This window comes from Neomonachus schauinslandi, chromosome 4 (genome assembly GCF_002201575.2).
Source record: "Neomonachus schauinslandi chromosome 4, ASM220157v2, whole genome shotgun sequence".
In the NCBI taxonomy this organism is placed as follows: domain Eukaryota; kingdom Metazoa; phylum Chordata; class Mammalia; order Carnivora; family Phocidae; genus Neomonachus; species Neomonachus schauinslandi.
The window spans coordinates 7,401,820-7,422,247 of record NC_058406.1 but is presented as its reverse complement, the minus strand read 5'-3'; the positions used below and the strand labels follow the sequence as shown (position 1 = coordinate 7,422,247).

The 20,428-nt window shown below is 43.8% G+C and overlaps 1 protein-coding gene and 1 non-coding gene across 2 annotated transcripts in view; one reads left to right on the top strand and one right to left on the bottom strand.

Annotated features, from left to right (window-relative positions):
- PEX14 (peroxisomal biogenesis factor 14) overlaps positions 1–19,685 on the bottom strand; it is a 139,431-nt gene extending 119,746 nt beyond the window's left edge. Inside the window, exons 1-2 of the mRNA XM_021683426.1 lie at positions 19,601–19,685; positions 3,130–3,177 (exon numbers count right to left, since the gene is read on the bottom strand). Of these exons, the coding sequence (XP_021539101.1) occupies positions 3,130–3,177; positions 19,601–19,636 (84 nt within the window). The 5' untranslated portion in view covers positions 19,637–19,685. The remainder of the gene's footprint in view (positions 1–3,129; positions 3,178–19,600) is intronic.
- Positions 9,978–10,084, top strand: LOC123324647. The gene has a single exon (XR_006539925.1). It is a non-coding gene; the product is annotated as a U6 spliceosomal RNA (small nuclear RNA).
- Positions 19,686–20,428: the final 743 nt, after the last annotated feature.

Here is a 20,428-nt window from a genome sequence, read left to right as displayed (position 1 = left end):
GGAAAAAAGTATGAAGAAGAAAAAGCAATCGGCCATTTTAACTTTGGCAGAGTTTTATCATCAATAATAAGGGAATTTCAACTGGGAGTTTACAGAATTTATCAAGACCGGTCTGTTCACCCATCTCCAGCCCTGAGGGCATTACGACATTATAAAGCAACTATCTCACTAATATGGCCAGGGTTGCCAGGGTGGTTTTTTCATGGCAGGGAGGAGGACTGAGGGGCAAGAGAAGGTAACATGCAGTCACTATGTGGGTGGAATCCAGACAACGGGGTGGCTAAAAACACCAGTGTGTCGTTTCGAGACTACAAGACGATACTCCTCACCACCACAATCACAAACCGTTTTTCTGGTCCAGAAGGGCAGAAATGAAAATCAGGCCCTCCTTCTCTAGCAGATAAAGCAAAAAACTAATGCGAACCCCCGAACATCACCCGTCCATGCCATCTGCGTTGTACTGACCACTCCATGGAGCCTCTTCTGTCACAACTCACTTCTCTAATACAGGGAAAGATTACTCCAAAGTGATCACCTAGTTCGGGAGACCAAGAATAAGATGATACGCCTTCAGTATCCTATTCTTAGCCATTTCAGTGTAGAGAACAGGCAGCTTCCACGAAAGAATTTTATGGAAAATATGCTCCCAGTTAAAAACAAAAACAAAAGCAACTTAGCAGGGTGTTCCCTCAACACTGGAAAATTCTATTCCTCAAGACCTGGCTTCAAGTTTCACAAAAAAACATCCCTAAGTATACGCCGGGCAGAACTCTTCCTTCTCTGAATAATGAGGGCTCTTATACTCCCAGCCAGGCAATTCTGCACCAAATTATATGCGATTCTGTACTGTTTGCTAAAATTATATATGGTCTTGTGCTGTCTGCTAATTGTTTCATGTGTACAAATGCCATTTCTTCCCCAATAAAATGCATAAATTACTTAAGAAGAAGGCTTAATTTTATTCTTCAATTGTCTGTTCCTCCTGAGCATCGAGAGACGGCTAATGCACACGCCTGAGAAACCTCCCCTAGGGAAGGGGGACTTGGACAGAGAGCTGTGGGCTTTCTATGGGTGGGGATACCACCCCATCCCTTCACCAGCACCCTGTGACTCTCATCCAGCCTACTGCCAGCTCAAAGCCCTGTACCCCTACCCACCACGAGTCCTCACTAGTCCTTGGCAGGCCCCGCTGCCTGGCACCCTCCCACCACTGCTCTCGAGAGGCAGAAGTAGCTCACACAAGACCATACAACTCGGCTGGTGCCCTCATTTAATCAGGCTGCTGCGAATGGTTGTCCAAAAGCAATAAGGGCATGACTGAAAGACTGTGGGAGTTTAATATAAAAAAATTAATAAAAAAAAAAGAAGGGAAGGAGAAAGGGTCTACCTTTTAATAGGGCCCTAATTACCCAACTCATAGGATCAGCCCAAATGAGATGGGAGTTTATTTCGGGGGGTTTTTTTTAATTATTGTTTTTTTTATATATATATAAATTGCTGCTATGTGTTTTCTTTCCTCTGAGCAATTATGTAGCAAGTACGTAAAGAGGGGGAAAAATATTAATTAAATATAAGGTAATTGTAGAGTTGGCCTGGAGAGAATGAGTCTGATGGACAATCACAGGCTACTAGGGTTTGAAGACTGCTCGGGGCCTCCCAGAAAAGAAAGAAATGAAAATACAACCAAACAACAAGCAGATGCAGAGTACAGCAGGAAAAGAGCAGCATCCAGAAATGTTAGCAGAGCAAAGGGGCTGCAGGGCTCCAAATACCCAGAAATCAGCAAGGCTGCCATTGCTTAGGGCTCGCTGCTAGAAAGAACCCCCAAGAGTTTACCCAATCATGCTGCAAAAGAAGGACCAGTCAGCTCTGCCGGGGATCAGCAGTAAAGTCAGTAGATAAAAATGTAAAAGGAGACCAAGGAGGTAAAGGGCTGCAGAGGACTACAGCGTTCAATTTGGACTTCAGTCCAAAACCAACCACAACTCCAGCCTGCAGGGCACTGACAGGCCCCAGGGGAACACTCCAGCTCCCTAGCTAAGGGCCTGGCAAAGCAAAGCCCTTCTGGAGCCTCTGGCTTTCCCACCACCCTGACCTCCAGGACAAACCCGGGCAATACCAAGAGTGAAACGAAGCCACTGTGGGGTGTGGTGGGAAGGGAGCTGGACTTGGTAACACTTGGTAACAGTGGGTGTCACAGAAGACAACCACACTTTCCTGAAACAGCCCCAGCAGGGCTTGCATCACCCTGGTCTTTCAGCCTCAGCCAAATCCAACTCACCTTCTGCCTTGGAAAGCCTGAGTTCAGGCTAGAATTCAGGCCTGTTCACGCCAGCTAAGGACCTCACATCACCTCCTCCCACTACTACCGGAGGAGAGGCAAGAAAACCAAGCCTGGGAAACCAAAACTGGGCGGTGCATCCCTGAGCTTACTATCACCATCCAAACAAAGACAAAGCTCTAAAAGCTGGCCTTCCATAAAACTTATCTGGTTAGTACAGAACAAGTCTTGCTACTCAACAAACAGAATTTGCAGTAGGCCCTGAAATGCAAGCTAGGATGAAAATGGGGGGTGCTGGCAGGGACTGGGGCTCAGACCACCAAAGCAAAAGCGCTTCATGAAGAAAGTTACCTTCAGTACTCAGGAGGCCACTGCCCTGTCAATACTAGAAGCAGGTAATGTTGGTACGAGCATCACAAATTACCGACCAGGCAAAAACAGAACTCCCTGCCTTACCTGTTCCTCAAAGGCCACCTGACAGCGCTCTCACCCTGAAGGGCAAAATGGCTATTTCAGACAATCAAGTAGCAACTTGGTCCCAACCCCACCTCCAAAGGGTTCAGGCATCCCACTGATTACTACTGATCAGCAACAAACAAAGCGGTGCATCAAGCCCTGAGGTAGATGCTCTCTGTTTCAGAAAAGACTAGGCTTTACTAAGGAGGGAGCCCACTAACCCTGCATGCCAGAAAAGAAGTCAGAAGTCAAAGGTCACTAAGTTAGTCTCCACACAGCACCTACTTCTGAAGAGACACTAATGATGCAAAACTATAGGATCCTAGGATTTCTCCACACTCACACGGTATTTTAATGATTAGAAAATGATACACTATATCTTGGGTACTTACCAGAGGCTCTCGAGGCACCACATTTTCACTTCCTGGAGTAGAGCTTGGCTGCAAAGAAAAACAGAAACAAAAATAAGATCACAGTGCCACCCAATGGACATCAAAAAACCAAAGACACTATATTCTCAAACAACACACACCAACACCTATTCCTCCTATTTCTCACCAGCTTCTCAGACTGTAGAGTGTTCCACGGTGGGCTGCCTATAAGAAGTAGCCCACCCACGGAGTGTGAATTTGCCAGTCAACATGAAGAGACTGCTTCTGGATTCACTGCCATAGCACATCAAGGAGAAGGCTAGGTTTGGCTTAGGAGGGCCCAAGATCAGCAGCTGAGCAGCAAGGGCTGGGGACCATCACAAGATCCACAGGAATAGCAAAGTCCAGAGGAAAGGCTTCATGTGAGAGCAAAACTTCCCTTTTGCCATCTTCCCACCAACTGACGGGGGAAAAGCAGAGCCGAAGTGGAGAACCAGATCCAGCCACAAGGGGGCCCCAGGTGCCCACACTCTGGATTTTCTCCAGGCATCTACTTGGAGCCAGGAAGCAAAGAAACTATGGACACTGGTTCCGATTTATCACCTGTCACTGAGGACACCAATCCCCAGTAGTAAGGAAGCTTGAATCTGTTGTGTAAATAAGCCAGTGACAGGCCGAAAGACCAACCAGCAGGCAGGGAGCGTGTGGCCCACTCACCTGGCTCCAGTCTGTCACCCTCTCCTCTCTCTGGAGCTCACATTTGCCTTCAACCCTTGGCTGATGATCTGGCCAAATTTAGAGAAAGGGAGAGACAGAGACAGACAGACTCGGAGGAAACTCACAAATCTCCAAAAGAATAGAACAAGCAGTTTGAGAGAGTTATGATTAGTTTACTGTTACTGATGTTCAAGCCAATTTCCAATTATCTACAGATAATATCCAGACAAGTGCAGCTAATCTGTGGGTCTCTGGAACCAGCCTCCAGCCTCCATACTCCTCTCAGTTTGTTCAGATAGCAAGTGCCAGGCCTCCGGGGCCAGGGGTGGGGGGGACAAAGAAGGTGGGAGAGGAAAGAGTCCAGTCTACGGAGGGTCCCCAAAGAGCTCCTCATGCCCTGATGCCCCCGCACGGATGGCACACAGCACAGTGACAAGGACTCTGCTGGGAGAAGGACTCTATCTCCTCATCTAAAGTCCCAGGACAAGGTCAGCCTGCACGAAACCAGGTGGAAAGTCTCAGGGAATCTGAGCTCGCGTTCCCTCCTCCCTTCCCCCGCCCTGCTCGCTCTCTCCTAAGGCTCCCAGCAGGCAGCAGGCAGCAGGCAGCGGTGAGGGGCAGCAGGGATAACCTCCCGCGTTTAGATCTCTAGCCCAGATCCCCCTCGGAGTTCTCCATCCAGCCGCCTTCCAGCTTCCTCTGGACTCAGCAAGTTCCTCGGCAGATTCATAATCCCCTCCCGCGGCCACACGTCTTCTTCCACTGTTCCCTGTCTGCAAGAATGGCACAACCTTCCACCAAAATATACAAACCGGAGTCCAAAGGACCATTCTGGACAACTCTTTCTCTCCCACTCACCAGAGCTAACACATTATCAAGTCCTGCCAACATTCCTTCCTAAATATCCATGTAATCAGTCCATCCACTTCTCTCCACTTCTACTGCCATCACTTGGGTCAAAGCTTCCCAAAACTCCTCTCTGGACCACTGCCAAGAGCCTTCGCATCGGTTCACCCACATCCATGCTGGCTTTCTTCTAATTCATTTTCCACACTGCAAACAGACTATCATTTCAAAACGGTAGTAATCAGATCTCACCCCTGCCCACCCCAGTAAACCACTACAACAACAGCTCTAATACCGAAAACTCTCTCAACATGGCCACAAGGCCTTGCATCCACTGACTGTAATTCAGGTGTGTGTGACGCCACACTGCCCGGCTCTGCCCACCAGACACCCGGGCCTTTGCACATGCTATCCCTGCCCACACCTCTGACAGTTTAACTCGTCCTTCAGATTTCAGCTATGTCACGTCTTTGAGGAAGCATTTCTTCTCTAACATCCAAAACAGGGTGAATTCTCCCTAATATATACTAACACCATCCATCTCTCTTTCAAGGACTGAGCAGAACTGCAACTTTACTTGTGCGATTATCTGACTGAGGTCTGTGTCCCTCACCAGATTATGAACTCCACAGGGGCAGAAACTGTGTGCTTATTACTGCATCCCTGGGGCTTAGGACAGTATCAGGCACAGATCAGGCCTTCCACAGGTATCTGCTGAATGAATGAAAGGCAACAACGAATTAAACAATGGTTCTTACTCAACTGAATGGATTATAGACTCAAGTTCATTATCTTCCCGAGGGCTTCCTTCACTCCACTTGGCAAATACGAAATGCTAACATTTATCTAGCTCTTTTTCATTTAGTGCTACAATAAATGTCTGAAATTATTGCTGATGAGAAACTGAGGCAAAGGAGGTTAAATAATGTGCCTGTGATGACTCAGCCAGTAACTGGGACTAAAGGGATTTGAAACATTCTACTTAAAATCATAGAGTTTTAGACCACATTTCATTAAGCAACACTCTTAATGCTACCCCTCAAATAATAATGTGGATTATTTGACTCAACAAAACTAACTCAAACAGCTTTAATACTTAGGAAGCCTCATTCTGACTTAACCCAAAATTCTCTTCTTCCTGAAATACAACTAATCAGTATGAATCATTATCACCAAGGAACTTCCCTTAAGATTAGTTCATCTCTTGAATAGCCAGTATTTGCCCGAGGGAAAACAGTATATAGTACTAAGGAAGTCTCTTTCATCATATACCCTTTTGTACCTTTTTAAACTGTAAGCCACAAAAGTGAACTCTGCTTAAAAAATAAAATATTAAAATTTTTAAAAAGAAAGCTGCTCTCTCCCCCTCTTCCTTGGGGGACCCACCATTGATGCTGGTTCCTTATAGATTCTTCCAGGGACATTCAGAGCATTTAAGAACCCATACGCATGTGTATACCTCCATCAAGGAATCTGAATAGCGACACTCACCAAACTCCTCAAGTCTTGACTTCCAGAGCCTTCCTCAGCACACCAAAGCCAGGACTCCACGCCCAGCCTCAGGGCTGCTAAGAGGAGCAAGATTTCCCCACACCCTGTTTGAACTCACAGTGCTACTGAGGTCTGTCAGACTGTATCAGTGAGCTCAGAGAGGACCTCTCACCAATCTGGTAATTGCCCAACAGTGATTATATTCTAGATGATTCTCCAGCTCATTTTGGAAGATCTGCAGTCTAAAATGGACCATCCCCCATTTCTCATCTCAATGTTCTTTAGAAAGTGGTTTCTTGGGGTGTCCGGGTGGCTCAGTCCGTTAAGCGTCTGCCTTCGGCTCAGGTCATAATCCCAGAGTCCTGGGATCGAGCCCCGCATCGGGCTTCCTGCTCCACGGGAAGGCTGCTTCTCCCTCTCCCACTCCCCCTGCTTGTGTTCCCTCTCTCGCTGTGTCTCTCTCTGTCAAATAAATAAACAAAATCTTAAAAAAAAAAAAGTGGTTTCTTAAAACAGCCTTCATCCTTACTACTCTCCACACTGATTTCCTTGATAATACCATCTGAAATAACTAGTTTATTACCCCACTAGATTTTAAGCTCCCTAAAGGCAGGCACTTTACCATCTTACTGAAGGCTGATCTTCGGCACTTAAAATAGCACTGGTACTAAATAAATATGATCTTAAGCTTTTTTTAACTAAAAAAAATTAAAACAAAGCAATCACTTCATACACAAACGCATAAAGGAAGCAAGCAGAGGACCACAGCAGGATGTGTCCATCTTGGGACATTTCATCTACAACTTAACACAAACCTGGCCTACTCCCCAGTGCAGTGTTGTGGTCCAATGGTTCTCAACCCCAGAGCAGAATCACCCCCCCACAACACCCCCCAGAGGGGCATCTGAAACTGTCAGGGGGGTTTTCTGTGGTCACAATGACCAGGGGATCTCACTGGCATTTAGAAGGCAGAGGCCTGGGAGGCTCTATGTCCAGCACTGCATGCAGTGATAAACTGTTCCTTCCAAACACCAACAGGACCCCTTGGAGAATGCTGACCATTCTGCTTCCTCATGCTGAGGGGAAGCACAGATTCCCATCATTAACATGCAGCATTAGGTGTCGCTTCAAAGAAGGGCAAAGGTCTGAGCAGCCACTGCTTGTCAGAAGCTCAGTCCCCCAGCACGTGCGGGTCCGTCCAGCTCACCAGCCCAGCTTTTATGAAAGCCCAACACTTCTCAAACACCTGCCCCTGCATCGACCCCTTTTAAGTGGTCAAATCTATTTTCTGGCTTGAGACAAATCTCTACAAATTAAATTCCACCTTGATCCTGGAAATTTTGACAGGGCGGTTTTGACTTTAAAAATAATAATAACTTGGGCGCCTGGGTGGCTCAGTCGTTAAGCGTCTGCCTTCGGCTCAGGTCATGATCCCAGGGTCCTGGGATCGAGCCCCGCATCGGGCTCCCTGCTCAGTGGGAAGCCTGCTTCTCCCTCTCCCACTCCCCCTGCTTGTGTTCCCTCTCGGTGTGTCTCTCTCTGTCAAATAAATAAAATCTTTAAAAAAAATAAATGAAATAAAATAAAAAATAAAAAACAAACAGACAAAAAAAGACCACAGTGGCAGAGAGAAATGCTCCCAGTTTGATAGGCACAAAGGTGCTCTCACTCCCGCTGCCCAGGCACTGACCTCCCCCAGCCAGAAGGTGTGCCCAAGTGCTGACCTTGAGGCACAGCAAAGACCAACGGCACATGCAGCTCAGGTCGGAGCACCTGGCTGAACATCCCGTCCCACACCTGCCACGGGGCTGTGTACCTCTGAGTGTGTCCTACACCAGTCTGGCCTATAGTTCTTTGCAGAGAAGAATAAGGTTCAATTCAACAATTATTTTTTGAGAGGCACTGGCCCAGAGGCAAGCGCATGAACTTTGGCACCAGTAACTGAGTGACCGCGGGTATACTGCTCAACCTCCCTGAACCTCAGTCTCCCCACCCGTGGGAATAATGGGAAAAATACCACCACCTCACGTTCAGGGTGAGATGAGATGATAGAAGTTCTATCCTATCGCCCCTCTGCTCAAAATCAACCAATAGACTTCTGCTCTGTCTGTGATGGAGTAATTGGGACCAGATTTAACCTCCCACTGTGAACAATTAGAAAACGAAACAAAACACATGACACCACTGTTTGTAGACACTGGACAGTAGTAATTCCTGACAGAACAGAAACAAATGATATGAGCCCTAAGGTCACTCTGGTTTTCTGCCAAGAGGCATGTTTCAGACTAAGAAGGGGGACAAGGGAATCCCAACAGAGCATGGCGGTCTCTTGCTGAGTTGAGGAAACAGAGATTAGGGTTCAGGGAGGCTAAGGCAGCTGAAAGTTGCAGGACAGAGTTCCAGACAGGAGAGGGCTACACCAAAAGAAAGCTCCAGAAATCTGCACAGAGGTTCCCTTACGTCTTTGCTGCACAGTAAAATGTGTGCACACACAGAGTGAAACTCCACAAGGCTGAGAAACAGCAATGAAGAAGCCGTGAGGTGAATGGCTCCCAGAGTGGGGTGTCCTCACTGCTCAGTCAGAGCACTCCGTAGAGACTGGAAGGGCCACATCCTGGTAGGGGAAGGGCAGGTTATTCCTAGGGTAAAGGCCACCCTAGATCCACCCTAACAAAGCTTAAAAACGGGACTTGATGGAATCAAAATGAACCAAAAGTAACTTAACTACCCACCAGAACAAATCTCAACACTCTTCAAAGTAAGATCACAAAATCCAGACCCTCGACAATGTAAAATTCACAGCATCCAGCACCCAATCAATAATCTCAAAGATGTCAAGAAGCAGGGAAGTGTGATCCATAATAATAAGAAAAATTAGAAGAAATCATTCACAGACAAAACAACATTAAGACAGGTGTTACAGGGGCACCTGGGTGGCTCAGTTGTTAGGCGTCTGCCTTTGGCTCAGGTCATGATCCCAGGGTCCTGGGATCGAGCCCCGCATCAGGCTCCCTGCTCAGAGGGAAGCCTGCATCTCCCTCTCCCACTCCCCCTACTTGTGTTCCCTCTCTCACTGTCTCTCTCTGTCAAATAAAAATCTTAAAAAAAAAAAAAAAAAAGACAAGTGTTATAACCTTATTCAAGAACTTAATGCAATTTTAAAAATACATACACTGAATCATTATGTTTCACACCTGAAACTAATATAACATATGTCAATTATGCCTCAATAAAAAGAAAATTCAAAGGAAAACAGAATCATAGTAAGGAGAGAAATATATTGCACAAAAAGAAAGTAGAACTTCTAGAGATGAAAATATAGTATCTGAGATAAAAATTTCACCAAATGGGAGTGATAGTAGATTAGATACTGCAGAAGAAAAGGTAAGTGCACTTGAAGATACAGCAACAGATACTGACCAAAATGAAGGACAAAGAAAAAAAGAAAAAGAACGAAAAATATTTGAAGAATAATAGCTGAAAATTTTCCAAGTTCAATGAAACTCGCAAATCCAAGAAGCTACAAACCCAAAGCAAAGCAAACACAAAAGCATTCTAAGGCACTACACAATCAAATTGCTAAAAACCCATGAAAAGGGGGAAATCTTACAAGCAGCCAGAAAAAAAGAGAACCATTACCTACAAATATTAATCAAGACTAGAATGACTTCAGACTTCTGATCAGAAGATATGCAAGCCAAATAAAAAATATAATAGCACTGTATCTTTAAAATGCCTGTGAGGGGAAAACCTGTCAACCTAGAATTCTATATCCAGTGAAAATATATTTCAAAAAGAAATACAAAATAAAATACGTGCTTGCTTCAGCAGCACATATACTAAAATCGGAACAACACAGAGAAGATTAGCATGGCCCCTGCGCAAAGATGACATGCAAATTTATGAAGCATTCCATGTTTTTTGTAATGTGTAGAATTTTTCATTTATTTCTTTCCTCCTATTTTGGGTTTCATTTGCTCTTTATTTCTCTAGCATATTTTCTAAAGTTAGTATGGTACTCAAAATGTTACTTCCTTCCCAGCACTGCTTTGGTTGCATTCCACAAATTTAAATTATATTGTTTTCATTTTTGTTCAGCTCAGAATATTTTACTTCCCCTATGATTTCTTCTTTCACCCATAATTTAGAAATCTGTTGTTTAATTTCCAAACATTTGGGATTTTTCCAGATTTCTTTTCTATTACCAATTTCTAGTTTATTTATTTATTTATTTTTATTTATTAAAGAGTCTGCTTGAGATTCTCTCTCCCTCTCCCTCTGCCCTCCCCCTGCACATGTGCTCTCTCTCTCAAAATAAATAAAATCTTCAAAAATATATTAATTAATTAATTAAAAAGAAATTAAGTATGTAATGAAACTTAAAAAAGAAAATTCTAGGCCCAGGTGGCTTCACTGGTGAATTCTAGTAAACATTTAAGGAAAAAGTAATGCCAACCTTATACAAACTATTTCAGAAAAAAGAAAAAAACAGTAAAATTTCCCAACTCATTCCATGAGAACAACATTACCTTAATACCAAAACTAGACAAAGATTTCACAGACACACACAAAAGAAACCTACAAATCAATACCTCTCTTAAACATAAATGAAGAAACCCTTAACAAAATACTAACAAACCAAATCCAGCAATATATAAAATGGATAATACTTCATAACCAAGTGGAATTTATCCAACAAAGTTGGTTTAACATTTAAAAATCAATCAACATGAATCATCATATTAATAAAGAAAACAGGAACAGGGCGCCTGGGTGGCTCAGTTGGTTAGGCGACTGCCTTCGGCTCAGGTCATGATCCTGGAGTCCCGGGATCGAGTCCCGCATCAGGCTCCCTGCTCGGCAGGGAGTCTGCTTCTCCCTCTGACCCTCCTCCCTCTCATGCTCTCTGTCTCTCATTCTCTCTCTCTCAAATAAATAAAATCTTAAAAAAAAAAAAATAAAGAAAACAGGATCAACAGATAGCAAAAAGAGCACTAGACAACATAATTTTTTCAAAAACACTCAAAAAATTAAAAAGTTGAAAAAAATTAAATCTCCTCCATTTGATAAAGGGCACCTTCAAAAAAACTTAAGACTGAGGGGCTCCTGGATGGCTCAGTCGGTTAGGCATCTGCCTTTGGCTCGGGTCATGATCCCAGGAGTCCTGCATGGGGCTCCTTGCTCAGCGGGGAGTCTGTTTCTCCCTCTGCCCCTCCCGCCTGCTTGTGCTCTCTAATAAATAAATAAAATCTTGAAAAAAATAATAAACGTGAAGACTGAATTTTCTCCTAAGATCAAGAATAAGGCAAGAATGTCTATTCTCAATATTCCTCTTAACATTGTATGAGAAGTCCTAGAGAGCATATAAATTGGAAAGCAGTAAGTAAAGCTATCTTCATTTGCAGATGACAGGATCATCTACAAAGAAATCACACAATCTACAAAAAAAGCTATTAGAATTATGAGTGAGTGTAACACGGTTACAGATAGGAGGCCAACATACAAACTCAATTTTATTTATTTTTTTATCATGATAAGTACACTTTTTAATCCCCATCACCTATTTCACCTATCCCCCCACCCACCTCCCCTCTGGCAACCTTCAGTCTGTTCTCTACAGTTAAGACTGTTTCTTGGTTTGTCTCTCTTATTTTTTTTCCTTTGCTCATTTGTTTCTTAAATTCCACATATGAGTGAAATCATATGGTATTTCATATGGTATTTGTCTTTCTCCAACTTATTTCACTTAGCATTATACTCTCTAGCTCTACCTATGTTGATGCAAATGGCAAGATTTCTTTCTTTTTTATGGCTGAATAATATTCCATTATATTCATATATGAGATACACACACACACATATATATTTCACATCTTCTTTATCCATTCATCTATCAGTGGACATTTGGGCTGTTTCCATAGTATGACTATTGTAAACAATGATACAATTTTACTTTATTTCTATATACTAGCATTCAACAATTAAAAATGAAATTTTAACATGACATCCATAAACAGCATGCCAAAATATGAAATATTTAGAGAGAAATTTAACAAAATGTGTACATGACCTACAAACTTAAAGCTACAAAACACTACTGAGAAAAATAAAAGACAACCTAAATGAGACACATATCATGTTAATGAATTAGAAGATCAATATTGCCAAAATGTCAATTCTCCCCCAAATTGATCTACAGATTCCACACAATCCCAATAAAAATCCCACCAAGCTTTTTTGTAAGAATTGATAAACTGATTCTAAAATTTGTACAGAGGGGCGCCTGGGTGGCTCAGTTGTTAAGCATCTGCCTTCAGCTCAGATCATGATCCCAGGGTCCTGGGATCGAGCCCCGCATCGGGCTCCCTGCTCAGCGGGAAGCCTGCTTCTCCCTCTCCCACTTCCCCTTGCTTGTGTTCCCTCTCTCGCTGTGTCTCTCTCTGTCAAATAAATAAATAAAATCTTTAAAAAATAAAATAAAATTTGTACGGAAATGCAATGGACCATAGCTAAAACAATTTTGAAAAACAATAAAGTCAAAAGACATTACACTACCTGATTTTAAGATTTACTATAAATCTACAGCAATCAAGACAGTATTTCATGGGGCACCTGGGTGGCTCAGTCGTTAGGAGTCTGCCTTTGGCTCCGGTCATGATCCCAGGGTCCTGGGATCAAGCCCCACATCAGGCTCTCTGCTCAGCAGGAAGCCTGCTTCTCCCTCTCCCACTCCCCCTGCTTGTGTTCCCTCTCTCGCTGTGTCTCTCTCTGTCAAATAAATGAATAAAATCTTTAAAAAAAAAAAAAAGACAGTATTTCATTTGCATTAGGATAGACAGAGATAAATGAAACAAAATAGAGCTCAGAAACTGACCTATGTATATACAATTTTTTAAATTTTTTTTAAAGATTTATTTATTTATTTGAGGGAGAGACAGCACGAGTAGGGTGAGGGACAGAGGGAGAAGCAGACTCCGGAGCTCGATCCCAGAACTCCAGGATCACAACATGAGCTGAAGGCAGACACCTAACCAACTGAGCCACCCAAGCACCCCCAATTTTTTAATTTTTGACAAAGGTGGCACTTCAATGGAGAAAGGGTAACCTGTTCAACAAATGATGCTGGAATAGGTCATATCCATATGGGGGAAAAAATGAATACCAGCCTCTACCAATAAGCACATGAAAAGATCCTAATGTTATTAGTCATCACAAAAATGCAAATTAAAACCACAAGGAAATACCATTACACACTCAGTGGAATGGCTAAAATTAAAAAGACACAATGCCAAGTGTGGGTGTGGATGTAGGACAAGTGGAATGTTCATATACGGCTGGTGAGAATAAAAAATAGTACAACTTTGCAAAAACACTTTGTTTATAAGACTAAACATATACTGTGGCGCCTGGGTGGCTCAGTCATTAAGCATCTGCCTTCAGCTCAGGTCATGATCCCGGGGTCCTGGGCTCGAGCCCCGCATCGGGCTCCCTGCTCCGCGGGAAGCCTGCTTCTCCCTCTCCCACTCCCCCTGCTTGTGTTCCCTCTCTCCGTCAAATAAATAAATAAAATCTATTAAAAAAAAAAAAAGACTAAACATATACTTACCATACGACCCAGCAATTCCACTCATAAGTATTTACCAAAAAAAAATGAAAACATATCTCTTCACAATACATGAGTATTTTTTTTTAAAGATTTTATTTATTTATTTGACAGAGAGAGACACAGCGAGAGAGGGAACACAAGCAGGGGGAGTGGGAGAGGGAGAAGCAGGCTTCCCACGGAGCAGGGAGCCCGACGCAGGGCCCGATCCCAGGATCCTGGGATCATGACCTGAGCCGAAGGCAGACGCTTAACGACTGAGCCACCCAGGCGCCCCAATACATGAGTATTTATAGTAGCCCCAAACTAGAACCAATCATGTGGGGTAACAGACTCTAAGGTGACTCCCAGGATCCCCACCTCCTAGTATTCATGCCCTTGCGTGGTCCCATTGAGTGTGACTTGCTTCTGACCAACAGGACATGGTAAAGATGACAGGATGAATGTAATTACATGTATGTGGTTACACTATGTAAGACTGTAATGTCCATTTTGCTAAGAGACTCTCTTCCTTACTAGCTTTGAGGAAGCCAAGTGACCATGTTAGGAAGACCTCTGTGGCAAAAAAAAGTGAGGGTAGCCTCTGGCTGACTGCCAATAACAAACTGAGGTACTCATTCTGCAGGCCATAAGGAACTAAATGCTGCCAACAGCCACATGAGCTAGGAAGCAGATCCTTCCCCAGTCAAGACCCAGATGAGATCACAGCCCCAGCAGACACCTTGATTTCTTGCCTTGTCAGACTCAGCTAAACTGTGTCCTTACTCACAGAAACTGAAACAAAAAAATGTGTGCTCTTTTTGGTAATTTGTGTAAATGTGTTGTAATACTGTTGTGCAGCAATATATAATTAACAGAATCCAAATGTCCATAAACTGGTGAACAGATCAACAAATTGCGGTATATCTATACAAGAGAATATTACACACCAATAGAAAGCAATGAATTACTGATACAACAATGTAAGTTTCACAAACACTACTCTGAGCAAAAGAAGTGAGACACAAAAGAATACATACATTATGAATTCATTCATATTTAATTCTAGAGAAGACAAATATAATCAATAGCAACAGAAAGCAGTTCAGATTTCCTGAGGCCAAAGGCTAGGATTTAATGGGATAGGCATAAGGGAACACTTAGGAAAACTGAAATCGTTTTGATCTTGGTTGTGGTGGTGGTTACACAGGTATGTACATTTGTCAAAACTCATTAAACTGACCACAACACACCTATTAGAATTCCACAGGAAAGTTTTTGGCCATAAGGACTTTGTCACTCAATAAGCTATTACATTAATCTATGGATTTTAAGTTAGGATAGGGGCAACCTTTAGAGGGTTGGACAATGACAGGAGGGACACCAGGGGGGCTTCTGAGGTCCTGGTAATGTTTGATTTCTTAATATAAGTACTGGTTACACAAGTATGTTCACTCTGAAAATTCACCAGGCTGGACACATAATTTGTGTGCTTTCTGGGTATATGTTAAACTTCAGTTAAAAAAAAGAAAAGAAAAAGAAAAAATTTAAGGACTAGGGGATCATTCTAGATTGAAGCATACTAAAGACAAAAATCAATGCAATCCCTATTTCTTGAATGGATTTGGATTTTTCTTAATTGGGAGAATATGAATGTGGACTGTATTATTAAATAGTATTTTATCAATACTGAATTTCTTGTATGACAATGGTATTATGGTTATATAAGAGAATAACCTCACTCTTATGACACTCTTTTTTTTTTTTTTTTAAGATTTTATTTATTTGACAGAGAGACACAGCAAGAGAGGGAACACAAGCAGGGGGAGTGGGAGAGGGAGAAGCAGGCTTCCCGCCGAGCAGGGAGCCCGATGCGGGGCTCGATCCCAGGACCCCGGGATCATGACCTGAGCCAAAGGCAGACGCTTAACGACTGAGCCACCCAGGTGCCCCGTCTTATGACACTCTTAAAGGAAAACCCTGAATGCTGGTGTTTATCTTAGCTGTCCTAGGATGAAATACCGTGATGTCCGTAACTCACTCTCAAATCTTTAAAAAAATACATGTAAAGAGACAGAAATAAAGCAAATTCAGCAAAATGTAAACAGTGTATCTTGAAGTTTTTATAAGAGTTTTACAAGAGTTCTCTGTATTATTTTTTCAACATTTCTAGAGGTTGGAAATTTTTCAAAATAGAAAAAAGTTGAGGGGGGAAGTATCTCGTTTGAACTACTGTTATTCAAGAGTTCAGCAGACTTCCAAAACTGCCCACAGATTCTTGGAGAAGGAAACGAACACTCATTGAACACTAACTGTGCAGCAGATGCTCTTTACGTCCACAATTTCAGTCAACCCTCAGAACAACCCTTGGGTAATTATTATTTTAAAAAGGGAAAACAGGGTCAGAGAGGTGGAGTGACAAGTCCAATAGCAAGTGAGTGCTGGAGTTCAAAGTCTGTCAGGATACAAGGCCATACTCTTCTACTGCTTACTGTCTTCACTGTGTTCTTTTCCCTTCCCTGCTTCTGTGTTTTCTCAATCCCAAATGTACTATATCCAGGGAATCTCAACAGATTTAAAATCTATGTTCTGTAATATAGTCAATATTGAATAACCACTAAACAATCAGACTGAACCACACTTCTGCTCTTCATTGAAGATAACTGGTGGAGAAGTACAGAAATAGGAATAATAGCTCCCATTCCTATAAGCCATACCACGTACAGACTACAAGGGCCTCTCATAAGAGATCAACCATGCAAACTAGAGTAACATGGGGAAAACAGAACAAGGATAGGAAGCAATAAATGTGATTTCTAACTCCAACAGACCATCCTGAAGAAAGACTAAAAAGACCACCATAATGAATAAAGCAAGTATGTCACTGATACCTAAAAGTCACAAAGGACAGCTAAGATAAACACCAGCATTCAGGGTTTTCCTTTAAATTGGAAGGAAATTACTCGAGAACAAATAAAAGAACAACTTTAGTGGGCTGGTAGTCAATATGTGAAAAATCATACCCCCAAAAAAAAACATTATAATAAGGCCTGAAGAAAGATTTCTCATTTGTGAGTGAAAATCCAGAATTTAATGAATGCAATAATAACAGATAACACATTATGTCAGGCACTGTTCTAAAATTAAGTTAATTTAGGGGCGCCTGGGTGGCTCAGATGGTTAAGCGTCTGCCTTTGGCTCAGGTCATGATCCCAGGGTCCTGGGACTGAGCCCCGTATTGGGCGGCCTGCTCAGTGGGGGGCCTGCTTCTCCCCCTGCCTCTGCTGCTTCCCCTGCTCATGTTCTCTCTCGCTCGCTGTATCTCTGTGTCTCGAATGAATAAATAAAAATAAATAAATAAATAAATAAATAAAATTAATTTAGGAGTGCCTAGGTGGTTCAACTGGTTAAGTGTTCCACTCTTGGTTTCGGCTCAGATCATGATCTCAGGGTCCTGCAATCAAGCCCCCATCAGGCTCCACACTCAGCAGGGAGTCTGCTTGAGACTCCTTCTCCCTCTCCCTCTGCCCCTCCCCTGCTTGCGCACACGCATGCACTCTCTCTCTTTCAAATGAATAAATCTTTAAAATAAATAAAGTAAAATAAGTTAATGTACTTATCCGCAGAGAAATCCTACGAGATAGGCACTAGTATTATTCCTATTGTGCAGATGGAGAAACTAAAGCCAAAGACGTCAAGTACCTTGTCCAAGATCACACAGCTCTAAGTAGTGGGGCTAGGATTCTAAGCCAATAGGGATGGCTTTGGAGCCCATACCACTGTTCTACATTGCCTCTTAAAGGAAGAAAGGGTTGGCTATCACCCTGTATCTTTCCAAATGAGAGACTGAGGCCACAAGGCCAACCAACAGACCTTCTATGAAACAAATACTGACTCAGCCCCAAAGGAAAAATGTGTTCATTCTTACAGACCAGGTTTGCAGGGAATTATCCAAATCGTTCTTTCAATTCCACTCTGCTTTGACTGGAGAAATGGGAAGCCAAGTAGATCAGGATTTGAAAATAAAATGACAAGCAACTGCTGAAGAGAGCTGGTTCACTTAATAAGTGTGCATTTGCAGCTTATTGTTAGACAGTGACAGAATTTGGCATGAAGAGCTCAAATTTTCCCAAAACTGCCAGCGTATTCTGACGCAATCCCAACTCTACCAGCTTTGGAAAGGAGGGCAAAAGAGAAGCAGAGCTGAAAACCAAACAAGTGCTGGCCAAACCCCCTCAAAGGACCTTAGATCCCTTCCACATGTACAGAGAGGACAATTTCCAGAACCAAAGGAATCCTTGGGCACTACAATGGCTCCAAGTGGCAAGCTTTTTAGTAACCTTCACAGCACTGACAAATTAAAAGTCCTAGAAGAATCAGGGACGGAAGGCACCTTTAATCCCAGGCTGTGGGCATTCCTAACATATAACAGTTCAGAAAAGTCCAGATTCTGAGGAGCCTCAGCATTTCCGCAAGCTAAGTGGGGTAAGGCAAGAAAGGAGGGCCCGTCCTCTGAGACACTTCCACAGTCCAGAATTTCTGACAGTGAGAAGGCCAGAATCAGTCCTAGTTATTTCCCCTATTTTACAATCCAGATATCTTTCTGAATCACTCACTCTGCTAACAGAAGCTGGTCTGGGGAACACACAGCTCCTCTAAGTGCTATTCCTGTAATAGACTTACCATGAAGAATAAAACAGTAAGAAACTTGAAGTAGTGTTCTTCTGCCAAGGAAGGAAGTGAAATACCAGTAGGCTGTGAAGTCTACAGATGTTTCAAGGAGGTGAGAGGTGAATGATGGAAGTCCAGACTGGAACCATTTTCTTCTTCCTCTCTCTAATCCTAACTAAATTTAAGCATGTGTGGCTAACTAGCCACACACATCTGGGTTTAAATCCAGACCCAATCAGATACATGATTTAGGGCATGTTACAGACCTTTAGCATCCACTTCTGTGAAATGGCAGTTAATAGCCTGATTTTCATAAAGGTCATAATGAGCACTAAAGGAGATAGTTAACGTTAATTTGCCCCCAGCATGACAGCACACCCTCAGTAAATGCAAGGTACCGCTTACCCCATCCACCTCACCCCAGCCCACCCCACCTTTGAATTTCAAATCCTTTCATAGGCCTTATCATCCACTGCTTCCTGACAGCAGACATACAGGCAAGACCACTGGTCCTCAAGGTCCCCTTAATGGAATGGGATTTGGCTGAAAAGCTAGAGCGGAGTCCTCTGGCCGAGAAAACCAAACTCTGGGAAGCAAGGACGGATCCTCAACCAAAAGCCTGGTGGCGTCTGTTGTTTACAAGTGAGACCCCTTCCTACCAACGCACTGAGAGGATCCGAGTACATTTCCGACCCTCCAATTTGGCAGGAAAGCGCAAAGGTGACGAAGAGGCTGGCAGTGGGGCCACTTCAGCGAGGCTGAGGCTGTGGGAGAGTGGGAACCCTGATGGATTCAGGGCCCTCCTGGGAGGGGACAACTGAGAACGTTCGAGCCTCTCACCCCTCTCTCCTCAAGCAGGGGCCCTTACAGCTCAAGGCTGAAGGCTTCTCAAGGGTCCTGCCACCGTCCCGGCCAAGCGCAAGTGGGGCCCGAGGGGCCTCAGGCTGAAAGTGGGGGCCCGCGGGCGCCCCGGAGCCCAGGCTCGGCAATGTGGTCTAAGAGGGGTCACCGGGGGAGGGGCCGGGTGGCGAGGACCTGAGGAGGGGCGGGGCCCAGGAGGGGGCAAGAGGTCGGGGCCACCAGCTGCGGAGGCTCAGGGACCCCGCCCGGCTTCCAGCCGCACGCCGAGCGCCCCCTCCAGCCAGGGTCCCCGCCACTACGGCGGAGCAGTCCCACTCCCCTTACCTGGCTCGGCTGCTCTGCCTGCTCCGAGGACGCCATCTTTCTGAGGCCTAACTAATCTATCGCCGCTGGGCGAGGCGTCTCCCAAGCGCCCTCGCGCTCGCTCACCCGCCCAGACCAAGGTAGCCGGAACGGAGCCGGTCGATGGCGGGCACGCAGGGAGGAGAGCGAACACCCACGTCTGGGTCACCTCGCATTATTGCCATTAGGTCTCCGCTGGCCAGGAAGATCCTAAGTCCGTCCTTTTTGCATTTTTAGATGTGTATTATTCTCATTGAGTTAAATCTCTGCCCATCCCCAAGGGGCCTTGGGCACAGGCAGGGACTCGCTAAGTCTTTAATAAATGAATGGGAAGAAACTTGGAAATTAATTAATTAATGGTTCAGTTCAGTACCATTTGTTGAGTACCTACTATTTGCCAGGCACTTTGGTAGTCGCTAGAAATAAAAAGATCCAAGACTCACCTCCTGCACACACAATTACAGCATCTTGGAGATAAGAGTCTGAAACGGTTTGCAGATCTATTAGGAGGACACTGAACGGGGCTTTTTGGAGAGGCTTCCACATTCTTACTTTACAGTAGTTGAGTTGTTAGATTTTAAGCTAAGTATAAAATTACACGAAATGATTGCATGTATTAGAACTACCGGTCAGTTTGTATTGCAGTTGGGTTTTGATTGATCATGGAGTATTCAAAAGGGTTGCCTCAAGTAACAATTCCCCCTACCAAACACTGTTTTAAATGCCTACCCTTTTCTTATGAGATAGCATCTTATTTTCTTATAAAAAAAATACGAAAGAGACTGTATGAATATGGGCTATTTCTCGTTT